Below are 21,698 nucleotides of genomic sequence, written 5' to 3'. Positions count from 1 at the left end.
TTAAGAATATATTCATGGCTTTTTACTTAATTTCATTAATCGGGACTATAAGACAGAGAGATTAGCATAACCAGAGTCTCAAAACAGACTATCTGGGTGACCTTGACTGAGTATCAAGGAGATAGTATTTATTTCCCCTTAGTTTAATGTCTCTGGTCTGTTATTGAGGTCTACACAAACAGGGCTTTCTCTACAGCTATTTTCACTATTGTTTTTAAAATCTAAAATCAAACCCTCTCTAAGCATGTTTCAAAAGAATTTCCACATACCCGAACTTGAATTCAGTTCTCAAAGAATACAAAGTACTCTATTTCAGTTAAACAAAAATCCAACAGTACACCTCTGGACAGTTATTAGACTATAGCAAATATTTTATTACAAATAATTAAATTTCTCCATAATGTCTCAAGCAGTATTAAACACCGTTTTATAACTCTAACACAGAGCAAAATAGGCATTCAGTACTTGAACCGAGTGAGAAGTGTTAAATTTCAAGCTTCTGATCATATCACATGGTGACCAGGCAAAGCTTAGATGTCGTTTTCCAACTGTGCATTTCAAACATCTCATCGTCTCGGTGGAGACAAAAGCTTATATTTCATATTTTAAGTGCAGGAAGCTGAGAGATGAAATCCAGTGAAAACACATCAATCTCAGTTCAACTCAAAAATAAAATCCAACTTAAATTAGTTGTTTTTCAGGGGTAGAGGGAAGAGAAGGCATGGGGTTAGGAGCAAACTGTGACAAGGGCTGGTAAGTATACATGGCATGTTGTAGCTCTGGAAACTATCTGTCATATGATATTTTAAAATAAAGTGGCTTTTGTCTCTTTTGGTATTGTAAACGTGCTGTTTAATATTTTCCAAATTTAAAACTTTTTTTTTTTTTTTTTTTTGCAAACAAAACAGAATTTAAAGCCTTTAAGACAAATATTCCCTTAAGAAAAAAGGAAAGTCATTTGTTATAAAATTGTGAGGATACCCAAGCAAGACCCCACTTAAGATTCGTCAGCATGAATTTGAGAGCTTTTGTCCACTGTTCCTCAGAGTTAAACTGGGTTTTGATGGAATAGGAGCCGCCACTGCCTCCTGTGTCTTCAATCTTGCCTTTTTCCACATCCATCCTGCAGTTGGACACAGCAGAACTCATTAGTAACTGAGATCCAAGTTAAGTCAGTTCAAGCAAATGGACAGGGACTTGATCATGGGACCATTCACGTCATCTTATCTAATAAAGAACTCCTGGCAAGAAACGGTAGTGTATTTTGGATTTGCTTGAAAGCCAAAAATCAAGAAGGCTGTCACAAGAGCCTCATTGTCACTGTGGAGTACAGAGACAGGACACACACCCAAACACATGAGAAGCCAGAAGCAGGGGTAAGTGAGGGTTACAGTACTGTTTTCCTAGGCAATTCCTGAACTCATGGAAGGCAAAGGAAGGCAAAAGAAAAAAAATACTTGGTTTTAGGGTGATAGCAGTGGTTCAACTTTCCTCTCTTGAACTAGCATTTTCCCTATTACCCGGCTCCTCCAAATCTGACCCAAAGCATTCCTGTATATTTCCAGAGGTTTCAGGGAAAAACCTTCCTGAAATCAGGCTTGAGGTTTCTGCCAAGAAAATCTCCAACACCAACAAAGACGACATTCTGTTACTACCAGGATAAGGGGGTCACACTCTCCTGCTTGCAGTGTTAGATCAGTCTTGCCCATCAGTGTCATGTGACTCTGCACCATGTTTTGCTTTCCCCACATTTGTATGTTTTTCCCTGTCCCTCAATTCTGTTTAACTGGGTCCTACTACAAGTTCATTCAATACTGGGGGACACTCACCTGTAAGGAAGACAAAACCGTGTTTCGCCTTTCTCCACCTCTTCTTTGAATTGCTGCACACAGTCCAGGAAAGCCACCATTGCATGGTCAAACTTGTTGTCCCAGAAAAACCGCAACCCCCCAGAACAATATAATGGCAGCTCCTGTCCAGGAAAAGAAAACTGGCTGGAAGCCAAGAAAGTCCAACCAGAGATTGTTCCAAGTCCTATCAACCTCTCAAGTCATGTTCTGTCTGTATCCACTGGCAACGAGTTTGGGGCTAGGCTATATCTTCCATAACCTTGAATGAATACAATTAATAATGCACCTAAAACTACTTCCCCATAGGGGAAATGTACTTAACCTCTACCTCATAGTGATTTCTTCTCCATCCTAATGCATACATACTCCTCTGATATGCCCACATCCCTTCTCAACAGGTTTTAAAAACCTAATTTTTCTCTAAAAGCCCCAAAGAACTAAGCCTGAACAAGACACTGACTCTTGGATTACCTCAGTGTTAGAAAGAAACTGAATAATACCAATATCAAACTAAACCATTTTGTTAGGAGGAACAAGAACTCTGTTCCAGTGAAAAAGGAGGCCTCCCATAGTACCTTAGATTTGTCTGTCAGAGACTCCAGATATGAATGATTTCCATAGGGAACAAGTCGATACCTAAAATCAAGATGCAGACAGAGATGGACACAGGACTCCTAAAGAGTAATGGGAAGTTGCAGATTTTCAATCTGCATCCTACCCAAGGACTCCTTTTATTATTCCCAACCCTCTCTCTGACCTCCCCATAGATCCATGTTTAAAAGACTTTGTTTACTGAAAAAATTACATTTATTATATACTAGCTGGGTGCTTTTCATGGACTAATATATGTTTTGGTTTAGAATTAAAAAACAAAAACTGAGGTGGGTGCAGTGGCACATGCTTATAACCCATGCTATTCAGGAGCTGAGGCAGGATGATTGCAAGTTAGTGAGATTCTGCCTCAAATTAAAAATAAAAAGGGGTGGAGATGCAGCTCAGTGGTAGAGCACTTGCCTAGCATGCATAAGACCCTGGGTTCAATCCCCAGTACTGCAAAACAAAAACAACAAAAAACTGAAACTCTTGAGGGACACTAAGTTTCTGGAGACTGTAGGTTGGGGACCACTGCTATAGTCCTGTAGCTTGATGATTGCTTTATCAATTGAAAGAGCCCTGTGATAAAGGAAGAACTACATGCAGACAGAGCCTCCACCCACAGAAAATTCTGTCTGCTGGCAGCAAAGACTCCTGCTACAGTAGAGAGGAGTAGCAGGTGGGAGACACAGATTATATCAAAGACACTCCACACCCAAGGAAGGACTGTGTTTCTTACCTCTGAAATTTCAGACCCATCTTATTGGCCAGGGCATGAAGCAGCAACACTGTCTGACCCCAAGCAGCATTAATCTCATTCCATTCCACAGGAACACTCGGCAGGCGACCCAGTCTGAAGTTATTAATTGTGCCAAATTGTCCACTGTGCCTGTAGAGGAAGGCAAAAAGGTGGAAGGAAAATACAGGGATTAATAAAACTGAGATTTCCCACTCTCACCCCCAAATCAGCATAAATCTCTCTCCTTATCTTCAGATTCATATATCCAACCACTAACTGGCATTTTAAATACATGCCCAAAACTTGAGTCATCACCTTTCTCCCAGGTGCTCAGATGCCAAAGCAGAACCGAGTGTCATGCTTGAATGCTCTCTCGGTTCCCTCCCAGCAAAACCCATCAAGCTCTCTTGATTCTACCTCCTCAGTCTCTTAAATCTGTCCCTTTATCTCTAACTGCTCTTATGTCTACTTCTCTCCAGCCACTCTTTTCCTGTCTAGATTCCTACTGACAAATTTCCTTAACCTACTTCTCCCAATCATTTCTCACGTTGTAGGTAAAGCTCTCATTACAAATAAAAATGCTATTATGTCACTTCCTCACCTAAAATGCTTCAATTGCTCCCTCTGCCTTTTGGATCAAGTGGAAACCCCTTAGTGAGGTCTACAAAATCCTTTAGGAAATGGTAACTGTCCAGTTTCATATCCGGATACTCACCCCTTTACACTCAATCTTTAGTCACAATAAACTCCTTTCATTTCTCTGAACTTACACGCCCTGGTTTCTGTTTTTTTTGCACATGATGTTCTGTCTGCCAGGAACAACGCCCCCTCTGCAGACATCTACTTCACCTCTCAGCAAAACCATCAACCTCTAGGGGAAATTTTCCATGCTGCCTCCCTGAATTGGATTTAGTTCCCTCAACATCCTGGGTTTACCCTTTTCATACTGTACTACCCTTGCCTACTATTTATCCAGCCCTTGCAACAGATTATAAGTAACCCGGAGGTAGACTGAATATTGTCTGCTGTGGTCTTTCTGGAATAGCCCCTACACACAATAGACACGTCAACGGTTACTAGCTAAGTGGATAAAACATGAAATGAATACATGACAGACCCTGGGGTAAGAAATTATCAGGAAGCTGACCAGGTTCTCACTTGGTGGCTAGAGAACTCAGACTCCTCCCTTTCCTTGGATGAGTGAGTACCACCAAGATCTAGAATTCTAAGCCCTTGATTGTGTGTATCCTATCACAAGGAATGACAGAAACCTAGCTGGGGTGAAGAGGACCTACAGTTCCTCTTTTGGGGGAGATGGACACCATGACTTCGCCATCAACAGCTAAAGTCCATGGTGGCAGTGCTGCCCAGACATGCCTCAGTCTCAAGCCTCATTACCAGATATGGAAGGTTGCATTAAAGACGTTGGTTTTCTTCAGCTTGTCCAGCTGCATCTGGGCATACCGCATCTGATTTTCTACACTCTTCAGCTCATCATCCAGCTCTAGCTGTTGCCGTTTAAATTCACTGTATTCCCTCTGATACCTGTGAGCAGCCAAGGGGGCCATTGAAGACTGTTAGTTTGGGAACTGGTTTCTCTCCCATCATAACTCTGAACAATTTACTCTCGTGATTAAAATTACATTTAGTTACAGCATTTTCTATATTTGGCATAGATTCCTCTCAAAGAAACATACATGCCTTAGCTATTTTACCCAGGAGGGAAAAAAATGTCTGAAATTCCAGCTGCCCATATGTGTAGGTGGAAGAAAAAGACTCTTTTTAACTAGATCAAAAAAACCTCTATTATTTCTGATCTTTTTCAGAAGTGAGGTGAATGGGTTAAGACTGGCTTCCCTCATGAATTGGCATTAATTGGCCTCTATAACTTCCCTTATACATTTGATTATCCTTTAAGTAGTTAGTATACACCATTTCCAGTGAAACTTGTTATATCACTGTGAAAAATTGACCTTTTTTCTCTTTCCTTTGCTTCCCCAACACTGTATGTCCTGCACCTGACAAAGGGTTCTCTCAGGTCAAGAATATCCATGAGCCAGGCATGGTAGCATATGCCTGTAATCCCAGCTACTTGGAGGCTTAGACAGGAAGAGCTCAAGTTTGAGGCCAGCCTCAGCAATTTAGCAAGACCCTGTCTTAAAACAGAATTCAAAGGTCTGGGGGTATAGCTCAGTGGCAGAGCACCCCTGGGTTCAATCCCCAGTACCACCAAAAAAAAAAAAGAAAGAAAGAAAGAACATCCATGAAATTTTTGATGTGGGAGGGAACAAATGTAGCCAGATGATGGCTGCAAAGTGTTATTATCCAACTAGGTTCATTCCCTCCAGGAGAGAGCCAAACAGTGTTCTGGTGCTGGTACTCTCTAGCCAACACCCTTTTCCCACTTGATCATGCTGACTCTTCATATGTAACTTTCCAAACAATTCTCTAGAAACTGGGCCTGGAAACAACATGCAGGATCTGCAGCAGACATGCTGCCAAATGACAGCCTGACTATAGTTTACAAAACTAATCAGACATATTCAGCTGGGAACCCTTCCCTCTCCTGGTGCCTGGAGGGCAGGAAGACAGAACAGGGTGAGCACTCACTGAGCTTCCTCCTGATCCAGTCTCTCAGCCTCAGCCTGGACCTTCTCCAGATTTTCTGCAACTACCTTGCGGTTCTTTTCTACATCTTCCAGCTCCTGGATCAGCCTTTCCTCCTCTAATGCCAGCTCCTTCAGTTCTCTCTGTAGTTGCTCACTGTCATCTTCATTCATTTGCTCTAGGATCTCCAGACAGCATCTACCGAGGATGCAGGCAGAATATACTTACCAAAGGAACCTGTTGTTCGGTGTGTCCAAGTGCAGGAGGGGTCTTGGGTAAGGGTTAAATAGTCTTCCAGACCCGGGTCTTAGTTTCTGGGCCCTGGCTCTGGAGGCACTCACTTGTAGTTCTGACACTCATTTTCAGTGACATTAAGCTGAGTATCCAGCTGGTCTAAAAGAGTATCTGTGCATTCTTCACACAGCGGGTGATCCACATCTGTCTGGCCCGACATGATGTCAAAAAGGTCCCCAGTGACCTGGAAGTGCCAGAGAGTTGGGGTAGGTCCTCCTCTATAATATCTGCCCAATCAAACCCTCCACCAATTGGCTCAACTGCTTGACATTGGAATGAGGCCAACTTGCCTTCAGTCTTCGGCTGAGATTCTCCATAGTGCCGCCATCAGATGCCTCCCCGATCAGAGTGAAGCTGTTAGCACTTTCTGTAGACATCATCCTGCAGACAGCCCCCCGCCCATGGGCCACATGAGGGAGCAGAGAGGTCTCCTCCACCTACTGTGCTGCCAGTGGCAGAGACTCTCAAGCACCAGCTGAGGGGCCTCAAGGTGCACACCCATCCCTAACCTCACTTCCCAAGGGTACCCCTCTCACAAGGGAAGGTCATGCTGGTCTTCCACAGCAAAAGGTTGGCCTGGATGGACTAAGGAAGGAGAGGGAACACCAAGAACTGATATACGGCCAGGTGTGGTGGTGCATACTTGTAATCCCAGTGACTCAGGAGGCGGAGGCAGGAGGATCACAAGTTTGAGGCCAGCCTCAGAAACTTAGCAAGACCCTAAGCAACTTAGCAAGACCCTATCTCAAAAAATAAATAAATAAAAATAAAATAAAAAGAGCAGCTCGGTGGGAAAGTGCCCCTGGGTTAAACACCCAGTACCAAAAACAAACAAATGAACAAAAAACAAAAACGCAACAAAAAAAAAACTGATATGTGACTATAGTAAAAAAGGAAGGAGAATCAAGAATGACTATTTTTTAATATTACACTCCTTGCCAGCAACCTTTACTTGCTGCATTAATGAGAACTAAGGACCTGAACACCTAACAACATTTGCTATTTTAAATCTTCTCAAAAGCCCATCTCTTAAGTAAATCACTTCTTTAATATTTCTCAATTCTTCATATTTAAGCTACTATCCCTTCCCACTGTGTGAATGGCTACATGAAACACTCCATACTGAGCTAGGTATGAGGGAATACATTCTTTCTAGAAAAGCCAAAGGCTAGGTGATGATTCATTTCCATCACCTAGCCCCAGGTCTCAAGTTCTGCCTTCAATTAAAATTTGACTAGCAAGGACCGAGGGACCAAAGAGTGGTAGGCACCTGGCTGGGGGGATGAATCTGCGAGAGACACCATCCTGGCGAGTTTCAATAAATGGCTCCTGGGAAAGAAATAGGTGGGCATTAGAATTCTGGAAGCTTAGAGGTGGAGTCTATTTCCCAAATAGCCTCAGAACTATTTGGTTTCACCCTTGATTGATAACCACAAGACTTGATAAACTACTAAGACTTAAGAAATGGGTATTATCCAGTTAATCCTTATATTTATGGACTAAGAAAGGACCTATGGTACAGGTAAGCCCCATGTCCATTTGACTGCTTTTTTGGGGGGGTTGGGGTAGGGAACAGCATTTTCTAATGATTAATTTTGCATTTTCTCAACACTTACCAATCAGGGGTAGGGGAGAAAATACCCTAAATCATGGTACAAGGAAAAAGTCAGATCAGACTGCAATGAAGTTTCTCAGCAAAGACAAATGGATAATTTATATATTCAGTATTTCCATACCATTTATGTGATCATCTTATGACAAACTACTGACTTCAACTGCCAGTTCCACTTGCTTCTTTGCTGAAGGCTTTCTCTAGCCCCTGGCCCCTGCACTGCCTGTAAAGGGTCCTAGCCAGAATTAGAAGCCTTCATCCCACCTAAGGTCAGCCTGCCCTCAGAGACTGGTAACAGTGGGTGGACACTCCAGCCCTCTTGTTACTCAGGCAGGATAAGTCTCCGGTATGTGTTCAATTCCATCTCACAGGATGGAGTTCCAGGTACCCACAGATGTTACTGGCTTGACCATATCCTCCTTCCTTGTTTTCTTTTGCTTTCACATTTTGCATCCTTGCTTCCTACTGGAATTTCCTGGAATATGTTTCCAAATAAATGACTTGTACTTAAAAAAAAAAAAAAAAAAAAATCTCAAGACACCTGTCTTTGACAATGCAAATTATCACCAGCATTATCAGAATTAAAAAATTAAATATTCTATAACACTGACAATCATTTCTGTCTAGGGTAATCATACTCTCATGAACGGGGAAGAGTAGATGTGAAAAACTAACTAGAACAACAGATACAAACCAGGAATGCCCTGGAATGACCTACATATCACCTCAGTAACTTTTAATCATACTTCTTAATGGATGCTTTATTCACTAACCCTATAACCTTAGGAGTACTTCGGTACCTTCAATGATTCAAAGTGGACTAATCACACAGATTGTCTCTTGTTAACCAGACTCTGTGGTAACCCTCAAAGACTGGGAGCTCTTTGAGCACAAGTACCCTGCAGAAACCCAGCCTGTGCTTTCATATCAAATCTCCCACTTAGTATATTTATTGTATGAGGAAGATAGGGGAGAAGGCACATCTGTTACCTCTCCTGAGTTAGCCTCTTCCTCCTGGGTGTCTCCTGGTTTTGCCTGGGCTGTGGCAAGTAATGGAGCTAAGGGCAAGGAAAATACTGAGTCAGAAACAGTCTTGTTAAAGCAGGAGGGTTTAGGGAAATATGGCAAAAGAATCTCCTCATCATTACCCCCACTCCTAATTTTTTCTTAAAGTACTATTTACACACAGAAGGATGTCTTTCCCACTTTCCTCATTAAAGCAGACCACAGAAATGTTAAAATTTTAAAGGCATAATGAGTATCATGATTATTTTTTGGAGTCCTTATTTTTCAAAAATACAGAAATATGTGTAACTTTTGTATGTTAGGAATATGCTTCAAGATAATTCAAGGTGGGGAGGAATGGATGGGGCTGTAGATGAAACATGATTAAACATGTGTTGACAATTGTTGAAACTAGGTGATGGGTACATAGCAATTCACTATATACTTTGAAATTTTCTATCATAAGTTAACATCCTTGCTGCCTGCAGTGGCACACATCTATAATCCCAGGAGGATTATAAGTTTGAGGCCAGCCTCAGCAACTTATCAAGGCCCTAAGCAACTAAGTGAGACCCTGTCTCAAAATAAAAAATAAAAAGAGTTAGGGATGTAGTTCAGTGGTAGAAGTGATAGAGCACCCCTGGGTTCAATCTCCTTACCGCAAAAAAAAAAAAAAAAAAAAAAAAAAAAAAAAAAGTAATATTCCCTTCCCCCTAGAATAACTGGGAAAGAACATGTGGGAACTTTCTGAAAGATAAAATTTTTCCACATTGTAATGATTAAAATTACCCAAGCATATCCATTTGTCAAAAATGTACAGCTAATATATACACAACAGAATCCTATTAAGTCATAAAAAAAGAATGAAATCCTATCACTTGTGACAACATGAATGTAACTGAAGGACATGATGTTAAATGAAATAAACCAGATACAGAAAGACAAATACTGCATGTTCTCACTCATGTGGAATCTAAAAAATTTGATTCCATAGAAGTTGAGAGAAGAATAGTGTTTACTAGAGGCTGGAGAAGAGTAGAGGGAGGCAGTTAGAGAGATGAGGAAAGGTTAGTCAACAGGTACTAAGTTACAGCAAGATAGGAGAAAAAAATTCTAGGGTTCTATCACAGTATAGTAACTACAGATAACAATAATGTACTGTATATCTCAAAACATTAGAAGAAAGGATCTTGAATATTTTTGCCACAGAAAATGATAAATGTTGATAAAGATAGATGTGCTTATCCTGATTTGAACATGGTACCACATAAATATGTCAATTAAAAAAAAATGTAGATAAAGGGTTGGGGGTGTAGCTCAGTGGTAGAGTGCTTGCCGAATATTGTGTGAGGCTTGCCTAGTACTGGGCTCAATCCTTAGCACATAAAAATAAATAAAATAAAGGTACTGTGTCTCTCTACAACTAAAAAAAAAAGAAATTTTTTTTTAAAGTAGATAAAAAAAAATGTAGATGTTGGAGGTGTAGCTTAGTGGTAAAAAATGTACAGCTAAACCAGGCTTGGTGGTCCATGCTTGTAAATCCAGCTACCTAGGAGGCAGGACAGCAAGACCAAGGCTAGCCTGTGCAACTTAATGAGTCTGTCTCAAAATAAAATATTAAAAGGGGCTGGGAAAGGGCAGGGGTTGTAGCTTAGTGACAGAGCACCTGCCTAACATGTGAGGCACTGGGTTCGATCCTCAGCACCACACAAAAATAAATAAATAAAATAAGGCTTTTTAAAAAGTGCTTAAAAAAAAGATTAAAAAAAGGGGGAAAGGGGCTGGGAAGCCAGGTGTGGTGGCACATGCCTGTAAACCCAATGATTTAGGGGAGTTTAGGCAGGAGGATTGCAAATTCAAGGCCAGCTCAGCAACCTAGTGAGACCCTCAACAACTTAGTAAGAATTTGACTCAAAATAAAAAATAAAAAGGACTGGGAATGTAGCTTAGTGGTCAATTGTCTCTGGATTCAATCCCCAGTACCAAATTTTTTAAAAGTTGGGGGTGGGCAGGGGCTGAGGGTGCATCTCAGTGGTAGAACACTTGCCTAGCATGCTAGAGGCTTTCAGTGGAATCCTTAAGATCCCACACCTTCTCACACACACATGGAGCTAAAATTTGTACATTTTAATGCACGATTAACCTTTTAAAAAGTGTAAAAAACATATTAAAAGAGAGATGAGAGGTGAGAGGAGGTATAGATCTGGGTCCAGAGTCTCAAGCCTGTAGATGCTGCTACTTGGGAGGCTGAGGTAGGAGGATCACAAGTTTGAGCCCAGTTGGGAAAACTTAGCAAGACCTGTTCTCAAAATAGAAAAATGAGGTAATAATAATATCTAACATTTACTGAGTACTACTTGCCCAGCATATTCCTAAGTATTTATGTGCTGTGTCACGTATGATCTTTACAACTATCTTAAATGTAAAATTTTTTACATTTAAAAAATTTTAAAAATCCAAGGTTTAGAGAGGCAAAATAACTTGCAAAGTCAGGCATGGTGACATACGCCAGTAATCCCAGATTCAGGAGGCTGAAGATCGCAAGTTCCAGGCCATGCTGGACAATTTATGGAGACCCTCTTAAAATAAAAAGGGATGGAGATGCAGCTCAGTGATAATATGCCTCTGGGTTCAATCTCCAGTACTGGGGGAAAAAAGTTGTAAAAAAGTCATTCAGTGCATGACAGGATTGAAACACAAGTCATCTGACTCCAGACTCATGAGCTTAAACTGCCTATTCAATCTTCTCTAACTTCACCTTGCTTTTTTGGACGTTTGAGTCTCTATTTGTCCACTTACCAGGTGTTGGACCTCAGGGACGTCACTTAACCTCTCTAGGCCTCTCTAAGTTCCTCACCTGTAAAATGATGCAACGATGGTACTTCTCCATAGGGTTGAAGAAGGGAACAAGTGAAGTAATACATGTAATGCACTTGATGTAGAGCAAGTACTCAACAAATGCCATTTATTATTATATATACATATTCACTTACTCTGAGACAGCAGGAGCAGAAAAATAAGGACCTTTGTTTTGTTTCAGAAAGCACATGTCAGAACTCTTTTATGTTCCCGATGAGAAAACAGGGAGCCAGAGAGATGAGAGATGATGTGACTTTCCTAGATTCACATGGCGAGACTAAGGCAGTCTACACAGACTGTCACTACAAGACCTGTCTCGAAAGCTGCCCACTTTTCACGTTCTTGACCACCCTCTTTCCACGGGTCTTGCTGACCTGTGAGCTCTTGGATGGTAACACGGTCCAGGATCTTGAAGCTTGTGTCCAGTTTCAGAGGCTGGCTGCAGCGCTGGCACACGAAGCTCACCTGCATGGTGCTGCTGGACGTCTTAGACCCCTCCATCCCTGCGGCGGTGGAGAGATGTTGTTAGGCAGAATCTCCGCCCTTGAATCTCCAGCCCCGGGTTACCCCCAGTCTTGGTGATCGTGGTGAAAGGGGTAAATCCTGGTCCGCGCCGTTCTCTAAGGAGCGGTCTATCAAGAGGACCTGCTTCCGGGGCAGCCCCGGCAATGGCAATTTAGGGTCAGGGAAGAGGCTGCAATAGAGGCCGTTCGGGTTCTCAGGCTCCTTTCTAAGGTCCCAGGTTAGGCCCCAAAGCTCTTCACCTCGGGACCCGGAGCCTGCCGCCCAGGTCTGCTCTACCGCGGGGGCACAGTAGCATCGGGTCTGTCCCGGAGCGAGGCCTCCCCAACTGCCATCGCCTAGCCTTCAGCTACTTCCTGGTCCGCCAGCAGGGGACTTCCGCTAGAGAACGGATGTGACGCCAGAACCGTGGTCGGTCCTGGTCCACAGACTTACACTCTCGGCTGCGGCCCCCAGAGTCTGAACCCGGAAGAGCAGCAGGCGTAAGCAGGTGTGACTAGCATGCAGGGGAAGGGGGAACCCTGGGCTGAAAAGAATGTGGAGGGTCCACTCTTCTCTCATTCTATTCTGTCAAGATTTGTCACTCCCACGTTCATTCAAAAACAAAACAAAGATTAAAACATTTTTTATCTTGGTGCAGAAATAGACGGATCAATGAAACTCAAAAATAGATCAAACAGTGGGTTGGGGCTGGGGCTCAGTAGTGGAGCGCTGCCCCTAATGCATGAGGCCCTGGGTTCGATTCTCATCACCACATAAAAATAAATAAATAAATAAAATAAAGATATTGTGTCCATCTACAACTAAAAAAATTTTTTTTTAAATAGATCAAACATACGGGAAAGTATGTGATAAAAGTGGTATTTAGAATCAGTGGGAAATGAACTATTTAATAAATGAGTAGAGTTGTACCAGTAGTCAAGCCAGGGAATGTACCTGGATCCAGGGTGGCTGAAAAGCGTTGCCTGCCGGCGCAAGAAATAAGCGTTTGATAAGTTTGATAAGTTTGATCGAACTGCATAAAATTCATTTTTCCTTTTCACATCGTTAGTTTATTTCTTATGCAGGCCAGTGGCCAAGTCTGACCCGTTGGGATACAGGTAGGATCTCTGGTTTGACTGCTGGTTACAAAGTCACAGAGCCATGTAGGTAGTGTGAACTGAATCTTCTATTTCACCAAAATAAATTCCAAGTTGACTACAAATTTAAGCATGAAGAATAAATACGTGGGGTTGCCGAGTAGCTCAGTGGCACAGTGTGTGCTTTATAGAATGCAGGAGGCCCTGGGTTCAATCCCAGCACCACTTGAAATTAAAAAAGAAAAAGAAGGAAAAAAAGAAAAGAAAAAGTTTAAAGGTATCAGGTGAAAGCATGAGTGAAAAAAATGTATATAGTTATATGTATAATTATATATGCATATATATAATTATATATATAATTATATATATATATATATATATATATATATATATTCTTGGAATAGGAAAGGTCTGTTTAAGCATGGCATGAAATCAGAATCCAAAAAGGAAAATATTGATTTCACTCCTTGAAAATTAAAAGTCGATAAACTAGCAAAGACATTGTAAACAAAATTTATACAAGAAAAATATGAAGAATAGTTAGAGCTTATAATAGATTTTCCCTAATACACAGAACTCTTCTCTATCAATAAAAATACCAATAGACTCATAATTACATGAACAAGAAACCTCAAACGCAACTCAGAAATACAAATGTTTGATTAAAAATGTCTCATTTTGGGCTGGGGATGTAGCTCAGTCGGTAGAGTGCTTGCCTTGCAAGCCCAAGGCCCTGGGTTCCAATCCCCAGCACCCCAAAAAAAAAAAAGTCTCATTTCACTTTTAACTAAGTTGATGAAAATTAAATCATAACTAACATTTCTCATGAGATTAGTGAAGACTAAACCAGTTGGTAACATCTAGTGTGGATGAGAGGTTGAGGAACTCTTGAATACTATTGACTAGGCGTGTAAATTAGTGTAATCTTTTTGGAGATCAACTTGGGAATATTTATCGAAGTTTTGTTGATGGTCTTTGACTCACAAAATCTCTTCCTAGGAATTTTTTGTAATGGATAGATGAGAGCTCAAATATATGCAGTTGTCCTTCAGTGTTGCAGGGGATTGATTCCAAAACCTGCTTTGCATACCAAAATCTATGGATGCTCAAGTCCTTTATATAAAATGGCATAGTATTTGCATATAATTTGGATATAATCTATGCATATCCTCCTGTACTTGTTAAATCACCTCTAGATTATGTATAATACCTAATACAAGTGTCACATAAACAGTTGTTATACTAGATAGTGAATGTATATATTCAGTATAGGTGCAATTACAAAATATTTTATATCGGTGGTTGGTTGACTCCTAAGATGAAGGGCTGACTGATTATATAAGAAGGTTCCAGGCACATTCCCTGGCTTGGCTACTGGTACAAGGGATTGTTCAAATAAATTAGGAGATTATTCATTCAGTAGAAACTATGCAGCCATTAAGAAGAATGAAGTAAACTTATATGGAAAGAAGTCTATGATATATTGTTTATTCATTCAATAATTTATTGAGGACTTACTATGTGCTAAGAACTGTTCCAGGCATTGAAGATATAACAACAAACAACAGACAAATATCAATACATTCAGAGCTTTGTCCTAGTGGGAAAGAAGGACTACAAATAAAATAAATATAGTGTATTGTCACATAATGAAAATAACTAAGGAGAAAAATAAACTAGGGAAAGGAGATTTTAAAATTTGTGTAGGTTAGGGACAGGTGTGTGATTTTAGGAGGTGTCCAGGGAAAGTCTCATGAAGAAAGAGATATTTAAATGAAGACTCAAATACAGTGAGGAAGGAATTCTTCTATATCTGAGGGAGGAGCATTCTAGGCCAAGGGAACAGCAAGAGCAAAGGGCCTGAGGACAGAGGGTGTCTGACTGAGGAATAGTAAGGAGAGACTGATGTGGCTAGAGGATGAACAAGGAGAGGAGAGAAAGGATATGGGATAAGAGAGGAAGGACATCAGCTCAGTGTGCTCTTCAGGCCCTAGAGTGACTATAATACTGGCTTTCTTTGTGAATGAGATGGTAAGTCTGGGTCTCAATGAAAGGAACTTATTGAAGTTACCCACTTTAAGTGTACAGTTCAATGATCTTTAATAACTTTACCAAGTTGTGCAACTATTAGTAAAATCCAATATTAGAATACGTCCTGTCACTCCTGAGCCCTTTTACAGGTAATCCTCATTCTCACCCCAGCCTGGTGCCACCTCTAATTTACTTTCTGTCCCTAAAAATTTGCCTTTTTCAAACATTTCATTGTAATGAAATCAAATGATATGTGGTCTGTCCTTTTTCACTTATGTTTTTATGTGACACATATTTATCGAAATAAATTTCCTTTTGACTTCCTCTGAATAGCTTTACTGAGATATTATTCACATACCAGACAATTCACCCATTCAGAGCATATATCTCAATGTTGTTTTTGTTTTTACAGTACTAGGGATTGAACCCATGGTGCTTTACCCCTGAGCTATATCCCCAATCCTTTTTGTTTTTTTGAGATAGGATCTCCTTAAGTTGCCAAGGCTGGCCTTGAATATGTGATCTTCCTGCCTCAGCCTCCCACATCGCTGGGACTATAAGCCTGCACCACTGCACCTGACTTGAAAGGTTGTTAGTACATTCATAGAGCTGTGCAACCATCATAACAATCAGTGTTAGAACATTTTTATTTTCCTCTCAAAAGATCTCAAACACCTTAATAGTTACTCCCCATTTTGTTCCAGCTCACTCAGTTCTATGCAACTTCTACTCTACTTTCTGTTTCTATTGATTTTGTCTTTTTCTGGACATTCCATAAAAACGAAATCCTACAATAAATAGTGTCTTGTGACTAGTTTCTTTAATTTAGACTATTTTCAAAATTCATCAATGTTGTAGCATTCATCAGCACTCTATTCATTTTTTTATGTCCAAATAATGTTCAATTGTGCGGGCAGACCATATTTTATTTATCCATTCCTTAGTTGATGGATATTTGGGTTGTTTCCACTTTGGGGCTATTACGAATAATGCTGCTGTGAACAGTTGTGTACAAATTTTTGTATGGACGTATGTTTTCATTTCTATTGGGTATATACCTATGAGTGGAATTGCTGGGAATTTTGGTAGTTCTATGTTTAACCTTTTGAGGAACTGCCAGACTATTTTCCAAAATGACTGCACCCTCTTATATCTCCACCAAGCAGTGTATGAGGGTTCCATTTATCTACATCTTTGTTATCACTTGTTCTTTTTCTTTTTGATTATAGTCATTGTTTTTTGCATGTTTATTTATGGCTCTGTTGTTGTTTTGGTTTTTATGATGCTGGGGATTGAATCCAGGATGTTTACATGCTATACCTCTAGCCCATATCTTGCTTTTTTAAAATTTAACATTTTTTCATGTGGCATCACAGCTTTTATCATTAACATTCTCATGGCTGCATTACATTACTTCACATATGCAACCCTCATGTATATCTTTATTGCTGAAAATTTCTATTGCTTCAAATTTTGGTGATTACAATAATACCACAATGAAGAGATGAACACTTCCTTATTAAAGAGCTTCAAAATTGGGAATACTGAATTAAAATGTGGCTATTTCATGTCTTTTGGTTAATGTTGGCAATTGTCTTCAAAGTTATTGCACATAATTACATTCTGCCTCCAGAAATGCATGAGGGATTCTATTTCATGATGCTTTGACAGTATTGGGCATCATATTTTGGGAAACAATAGCAAAAAATTATATTTCCCTGTTATTTTAATTGGCATTGTTGATTATTGGTAAGGCTGAAAATTTTGCCATATATTTGTAGTTTTTCTTTTACTAATTGTCTGCATTCTTTGCTAATTTATCTACTGGATGTGTGTGTATGTGAGTGTGTTGCTGGGTATGGAATCCAGGACTTCACACATGCTAGGCAATCACTCTACCAACTGAGCTACATTCCAAGTCCATCTATTGGATTCCTAACATTTTTCTCAAAAATTTTTGGCAAACGTAAATACTTTAGCTAATAGCTAATTATGGCATTTCCAAGATGGAGAAAAAGTTTAAAATTTTTATAAAAAAAATTAAATCTGCCTATTTTTCTTAGTGACTTAAATTGCTTAGAAAGTTATTCCCACTTCAAGAAGTGACTTTCCTATTATTTTAAAAGTTGTATATTGTTCTATTATTGGTATTAGATATTACATGTGAAATGAGGTTATAATCTTCTCCTGGTCTTGCTAACTAGTCCTTACAATCCATCTGCTTCTTGGATCTTACAGCACAAGAACCCCTCTAGAGGAAGTGAGTGGAATTGTAAGAATTTTCACCTAGGTCTGATGCGGCTGATTTAGTAGATTTTTTCTTGCATGGCTGCCACTAACACCATCTCAGAAAGGCTTAGAGAATTATTGGACTTCTGCTATATACCAACACTGACTTTGAGCAAGTTATTCAAGTGCTCCAGGACTGGGGGTGTGGCTCAGTGGTAGAGTGCTTGCCTAGCTTGCATGAGTCACTGGGTGCAACCCCCAAAACCAGAAAAAAAGAAAAAAACTGCTCTGTGCTATGTTTTATAATTTACAAGATAAGAATATTACAGTAGTTTACATTACATGGTGTAGTGTGTTAATGAAATGAACTGATACACATATGAAGCACAGAGAGCAATACACAGCACATAGTTAATGCCCTGTGTACACGGCTGTTTGGAAAGCATATGATAGTTGCTATATATAGTGCTTATGGGATTGTGAATAGTCAACAACATAACCTAGCTCATTGATTCATCAAATATTTACTGTGGACCCACTATGTGCCAGTCACTATCCTAGACCTTGGAGGACACACTAGTAAACTGCTATTAATAGTTTACATTTTAGAGAGAGAGTAAGATCATTTCAGATAATGGTAGGTGCTATGGGTTGAATTGTGTTCCCTCCACAGAATGTGGAATATGACCTTATTTGGAAATAGGGTCTTTGCAGTTGATCAAGTTCATGAGTTCATCAGGGTAAGTAAGCCCTAGGTATCCTTATTAAAATGGGCAACCTAGATGGACACAGACACATACAGAGTGAAGATGATGTGAAGAGACACGGGATTTTCTTGAACCAAGGAACATCTGAAGCTACCAGAAGCTAGTAGACAAGTGTGGAAGAGAATATTCCCTAGTGGCACTAACATATTAATATAGTAGCTAGGATGTAAATAAAAGAAAATGATATGACAGAACAAACAAAGAAAAGGGAGAGTGGAACTACTTAAACTGGAAAATTGAGAATGGCCTCTGTTGTCTGGGAAACCCATTTCAGGTAATAAGTAGGGAGGAGACATATCTGGCTGGCTTCTTTAAAAACTGTTTACTCAAGGATAAAATCCATTGAGAAAAGTACACAAATTGTTAAGTGTATAACACAATGGATTTTCACAAAATAAACTCTCTAGTACTCAACTCCCTTCTCCCACACCCTTTCTAGTTGGTATCCACCCCAAGGGTAAATAACACCCTCAATTCTGAGAGCAGATTCATTTAAACTTCATGTAAATGGAATCATACGTTATGTACTCTTTCATTTCTGATTTCTTTCACTCAGTATTATGCTCATGAGATTCTCCAGGAAGATAATTTTAGTTCATCCTTTCTCAATACTTCACAGTGGGGCTGGGGTTGTGGCTCAATGGTAGAGCACTTGTCTAGCATGTGTGAGGTACTGGTTTTGATTCTCAACACCACGTACAAATAAATGAAAAATAAAGGTTCATTGACAACTAAAAAATATTTTAAAGATACTTTGTAGTATTCTGCTGTGTAACTATATTAAAAGGTATTTATCCTCCTATTGAGGAGCATTTGCATAACTTCCAGCTGGGGCACTGTGAACAGTGTTGCTATGAACATTCTTGTTTGTGTGCCTTGGTGAATACGTTTCTAACGGGTATATTCTCCTAGAGTTGAGATTTCTGGGTCACAGACATTTAATTTTAGCTTGAACAGATACTGCCATATCTGTGACTGACATATTAAAAAATAATTTGAGGTGCTGACTAGATAACAGAATGTGGTAGCTGGAGAGAAGGCAAGAGTGGAAATGGAAAGGCCAGATAGAAGCCTATTGTAATAGTCCTGGCAAACAGTCACAATAGCTCTGATTGGGATAACAAGTGAGGAGAAAAAGAAAAGTATACTGATACAAGATATATTATACAGGTATACAAGTCCTAAAAGGACCTGCTAATGAATTGATTGTTGGAAGATAAGGGAAACACAGCAATCAAGTTGACTGCTAGGATTTTGGTTTAAACAATTAGGGAAAAATAGGAAAATAACATGTGTAGGTGAATAAAGAATTCTGGTTTGCTCATGTTAATTCTGAAATACCTATTAAGTATTCAAGTAGAGATGTCAAATAGACAGTTGGGAGTTCAGACTGATGATATAAATTCAGGACCATTAGCATACCAAATACTGTTAAGGAGAAAGTGTGTGCAGAGAAGAATAAAGAACATAAGGCTTGAGTCCTGGAGCATGCCATTGCTAAGAAGTAGAGGAGCTGGGTACAATGGCACATGCCTATAATTCCAGTCACTTGGGAGGCTGAGGCAGAAGGAATACAAGTTTGAGGTCCTGCCTCAAAATTTAAAAAAGAACTAGGGGATGTAGCTCAGTGGTAAAGTGCCCCTGGGCTCAATCCCTAACATCCCCTACCTCCAAAACATTTCTTATCTTGAAGAATAGGAATGTCAGCTACAAAGGAACCTGGGTTCGGGGTTTTCTCAAGATGGGCACTATTAGGTCATTTGGAAATGATAAAATAAAAAAGGCAAATGTGATATAGAAAGGGGGGGCAATCACTGGAGTATAGTCCTAGAAAAGTAAAAAGGGATAAGATAAAAAGCACAAATGGAAGGAGGGTTTTGATGGGCAAGATATTTCCCATCAATGAAAAAAGAGGAAAAGCAGAAAGTATTTACAGGTTGATAGATATGATGGGGAGACAATAAGAAACTTCTCCTTTATGTTTGTCTTCTCAACAAAGAATGAGCCAAGGCCATAAATTAAAGGCAAATGGGAAGGAATACTGGAAGTTTTGGGAGATGAGAAAGTATGATGAGCATTTGAAGTATGGGACAGGAAATGTCAGGAGCATAGAGTAGGAGGTCAGGCAGTATTGTGCACTCACTTGAGATTTGCGGACATGAATTTAAAAAGAAACCAGTCATCAGTGATTACAAGAGACTTATAAGCACTGTCATGAGTAGTGCTTGTTAAATAAAATGACACCCTCCAATTGTTCACTCATTGAATAAGCACACTGGTGGGATATTACATAAAACATTTGGACAGGGAAGGAAGAAGGGAAATAAAAAATATGTATATCTTGTTACAACCTACCTGAAGGAGACAAAACATAATTATTTGAGCACAAACATGTTAATTTTGCAAATTGAAGTTATGAATTCTAAAAGGAATGTAGAATAATGGTACATATTTAAAGCCGGGTGAAGTTAATTTGTGAAAGAATTCCCAATGTTAAGTTTCAGATCAGATCCAAAAATGACTATGAGCATGTTAACAAAAAAGCAAAGGTAAAGGGGCAAAATTGTTAAATGTTAATAAGCCAGATGGATAGCAAGGAATATGACCAGGAATAAATGGAAAAGGACTTTAAGCTTGAAAGCAGGAATTAAAAAACTATTATAGTTTAATAAACAACCTCTTCATGTTGAGCATTTATCTAATAATGGCTGGTGCCTGCACTGTGTCTAGGCAATGTGCTAGTTGTTTTACATATGTAATTTCTAATATCCACAACAACACTACAAAATTACATATTATTATTAATAATTATTAAAATTCTACTTTACAGATGAAAAGTCTCAGCATTTCAGTAATTTGCCCAAGATTCCAGTTGGTAAGGAGCTGACATGGGATTTGAAGCCAGGTCACTCTGATTCCAAAGGCCATAGTCAGTCTTCTAATGCTTTTCTTCACTTCACTGAATATTCTTTCCTTTTCCCTAACCTTTAGTACGATACCAGCCCAGGATAAATGTTCAGCAGCAAGAATGACCCCAAAATGTAAATCTAATGATCAATCTTTGCACTTCATCCAAATTGTTTCCTAATAACCCTCCCCAACACCCCCAGCTCACCAATTTACTTTCTTCAACTTCTTCCTTTCCCTATAGCATTTGCCTAAGCAGGTGAAGACTCTTTTCACTCTTCCCAAGCTAATCTTTTTATATCCTTTAGCTCTCAGCTTGTCACTTCATCAGAGGCCTTCCTTGGCCATTTTATCTAAAATAGATCCCTGGTATTGTCTGTTAGCCATTTGTTTCCTAACATTTATCAAAATTTCCAATTATGCTGTTAGTTTAATTTCTGGAGTCTGGAAGTATTAAAATATTAAGCCCCATGAAATCAGAGACCTTGAGAATCTTGTTTATCTTCAATTTCTTCTGTTCAATACGGGAACCACTAAACACATGTGGCTCTTGAGTATCAGTGGCATCTCTATATTGAGATGTAAAATATACAGCAGATTTCA

General features: G+C 39.6%; 1 protein-coding gene across 3 annotated transcripts; it reads right to left on the bottom strand.

The window, feature by feature from the left end:
- Positions 1 to 345: 345 nt before the first annotated feature.
- On the bottom strand, positions 346 to 12,448 carry Becn1 (beclin 1). Of its 3 annotated transcripts, none has more exons than XM_047543590.1 (12): positions 12,325 to 12,448; positions 11,935 to 12,063; positions 8,687 to 8,754; positions 7,355 to 7,413; positions 6,375 to 6,465; positions 6,132 to 6,268; positions 5,794 to 5,988; positions 4,582 to 4,728; positions 3,184 to 3,333; positions 2,426 to 2,486; positions 1,830 to 1,972; positions 346 to 1,123 (listed from the first exon to the last, which is right to left on the bottom strand). In XM_047543590.1, the coding sequence occupies exons 2-12, from the start codon at positions 12,059 to 12,061 to the stop codon at positions 955 to 957; spliced, it is 1,347 nt and encodes a 448-aa protein (XP_047399546.1). In that variant the 5' UTR covers positions 12,062 to 12,063; positions 12,325 to 12,448; the 3' UTR covers positions 346 to 954. The 3 variants fall into 3 exon arrangements, 2 of the variants coding, with proteins under 2 accessions (XP_047399546.1, XP_047399547.1); XR_007107637.1 differs by having other exon boundaries at positions 987 to 1,123; positions 1,830 to 1,994; XM_047543591.1 differs by lacking the exons at positions 8,687 to 8,754; positions 12,325 to 12,448 and having other exon boundaries at positions 11,935 to 12,014.
- Positions 12,449 to 21,698: the final 9,250 nt, after the last annotated feature.

The sequence above is a fragment of the Sciurus carolinensis genome, chromosome 3 (genome assembly GCF_902686445.1).
Source record: "Sciurus carolinensis chromosome 3, mSciCar1.2, whole genome shotgun sequence".
Taxonomy (NCBI): domain Eukaryota; kingdom Metazoa; phylum Chordata; class Mammalia; order Rodentia; family Sciuridae; genus Sciurus; species Sciurus carolinensis.
The sequence above is the reverse complement of the archived record's forward strand: the minus strand, read 5'-3'. Positions and strand labels throughout refer to the sequence as shown.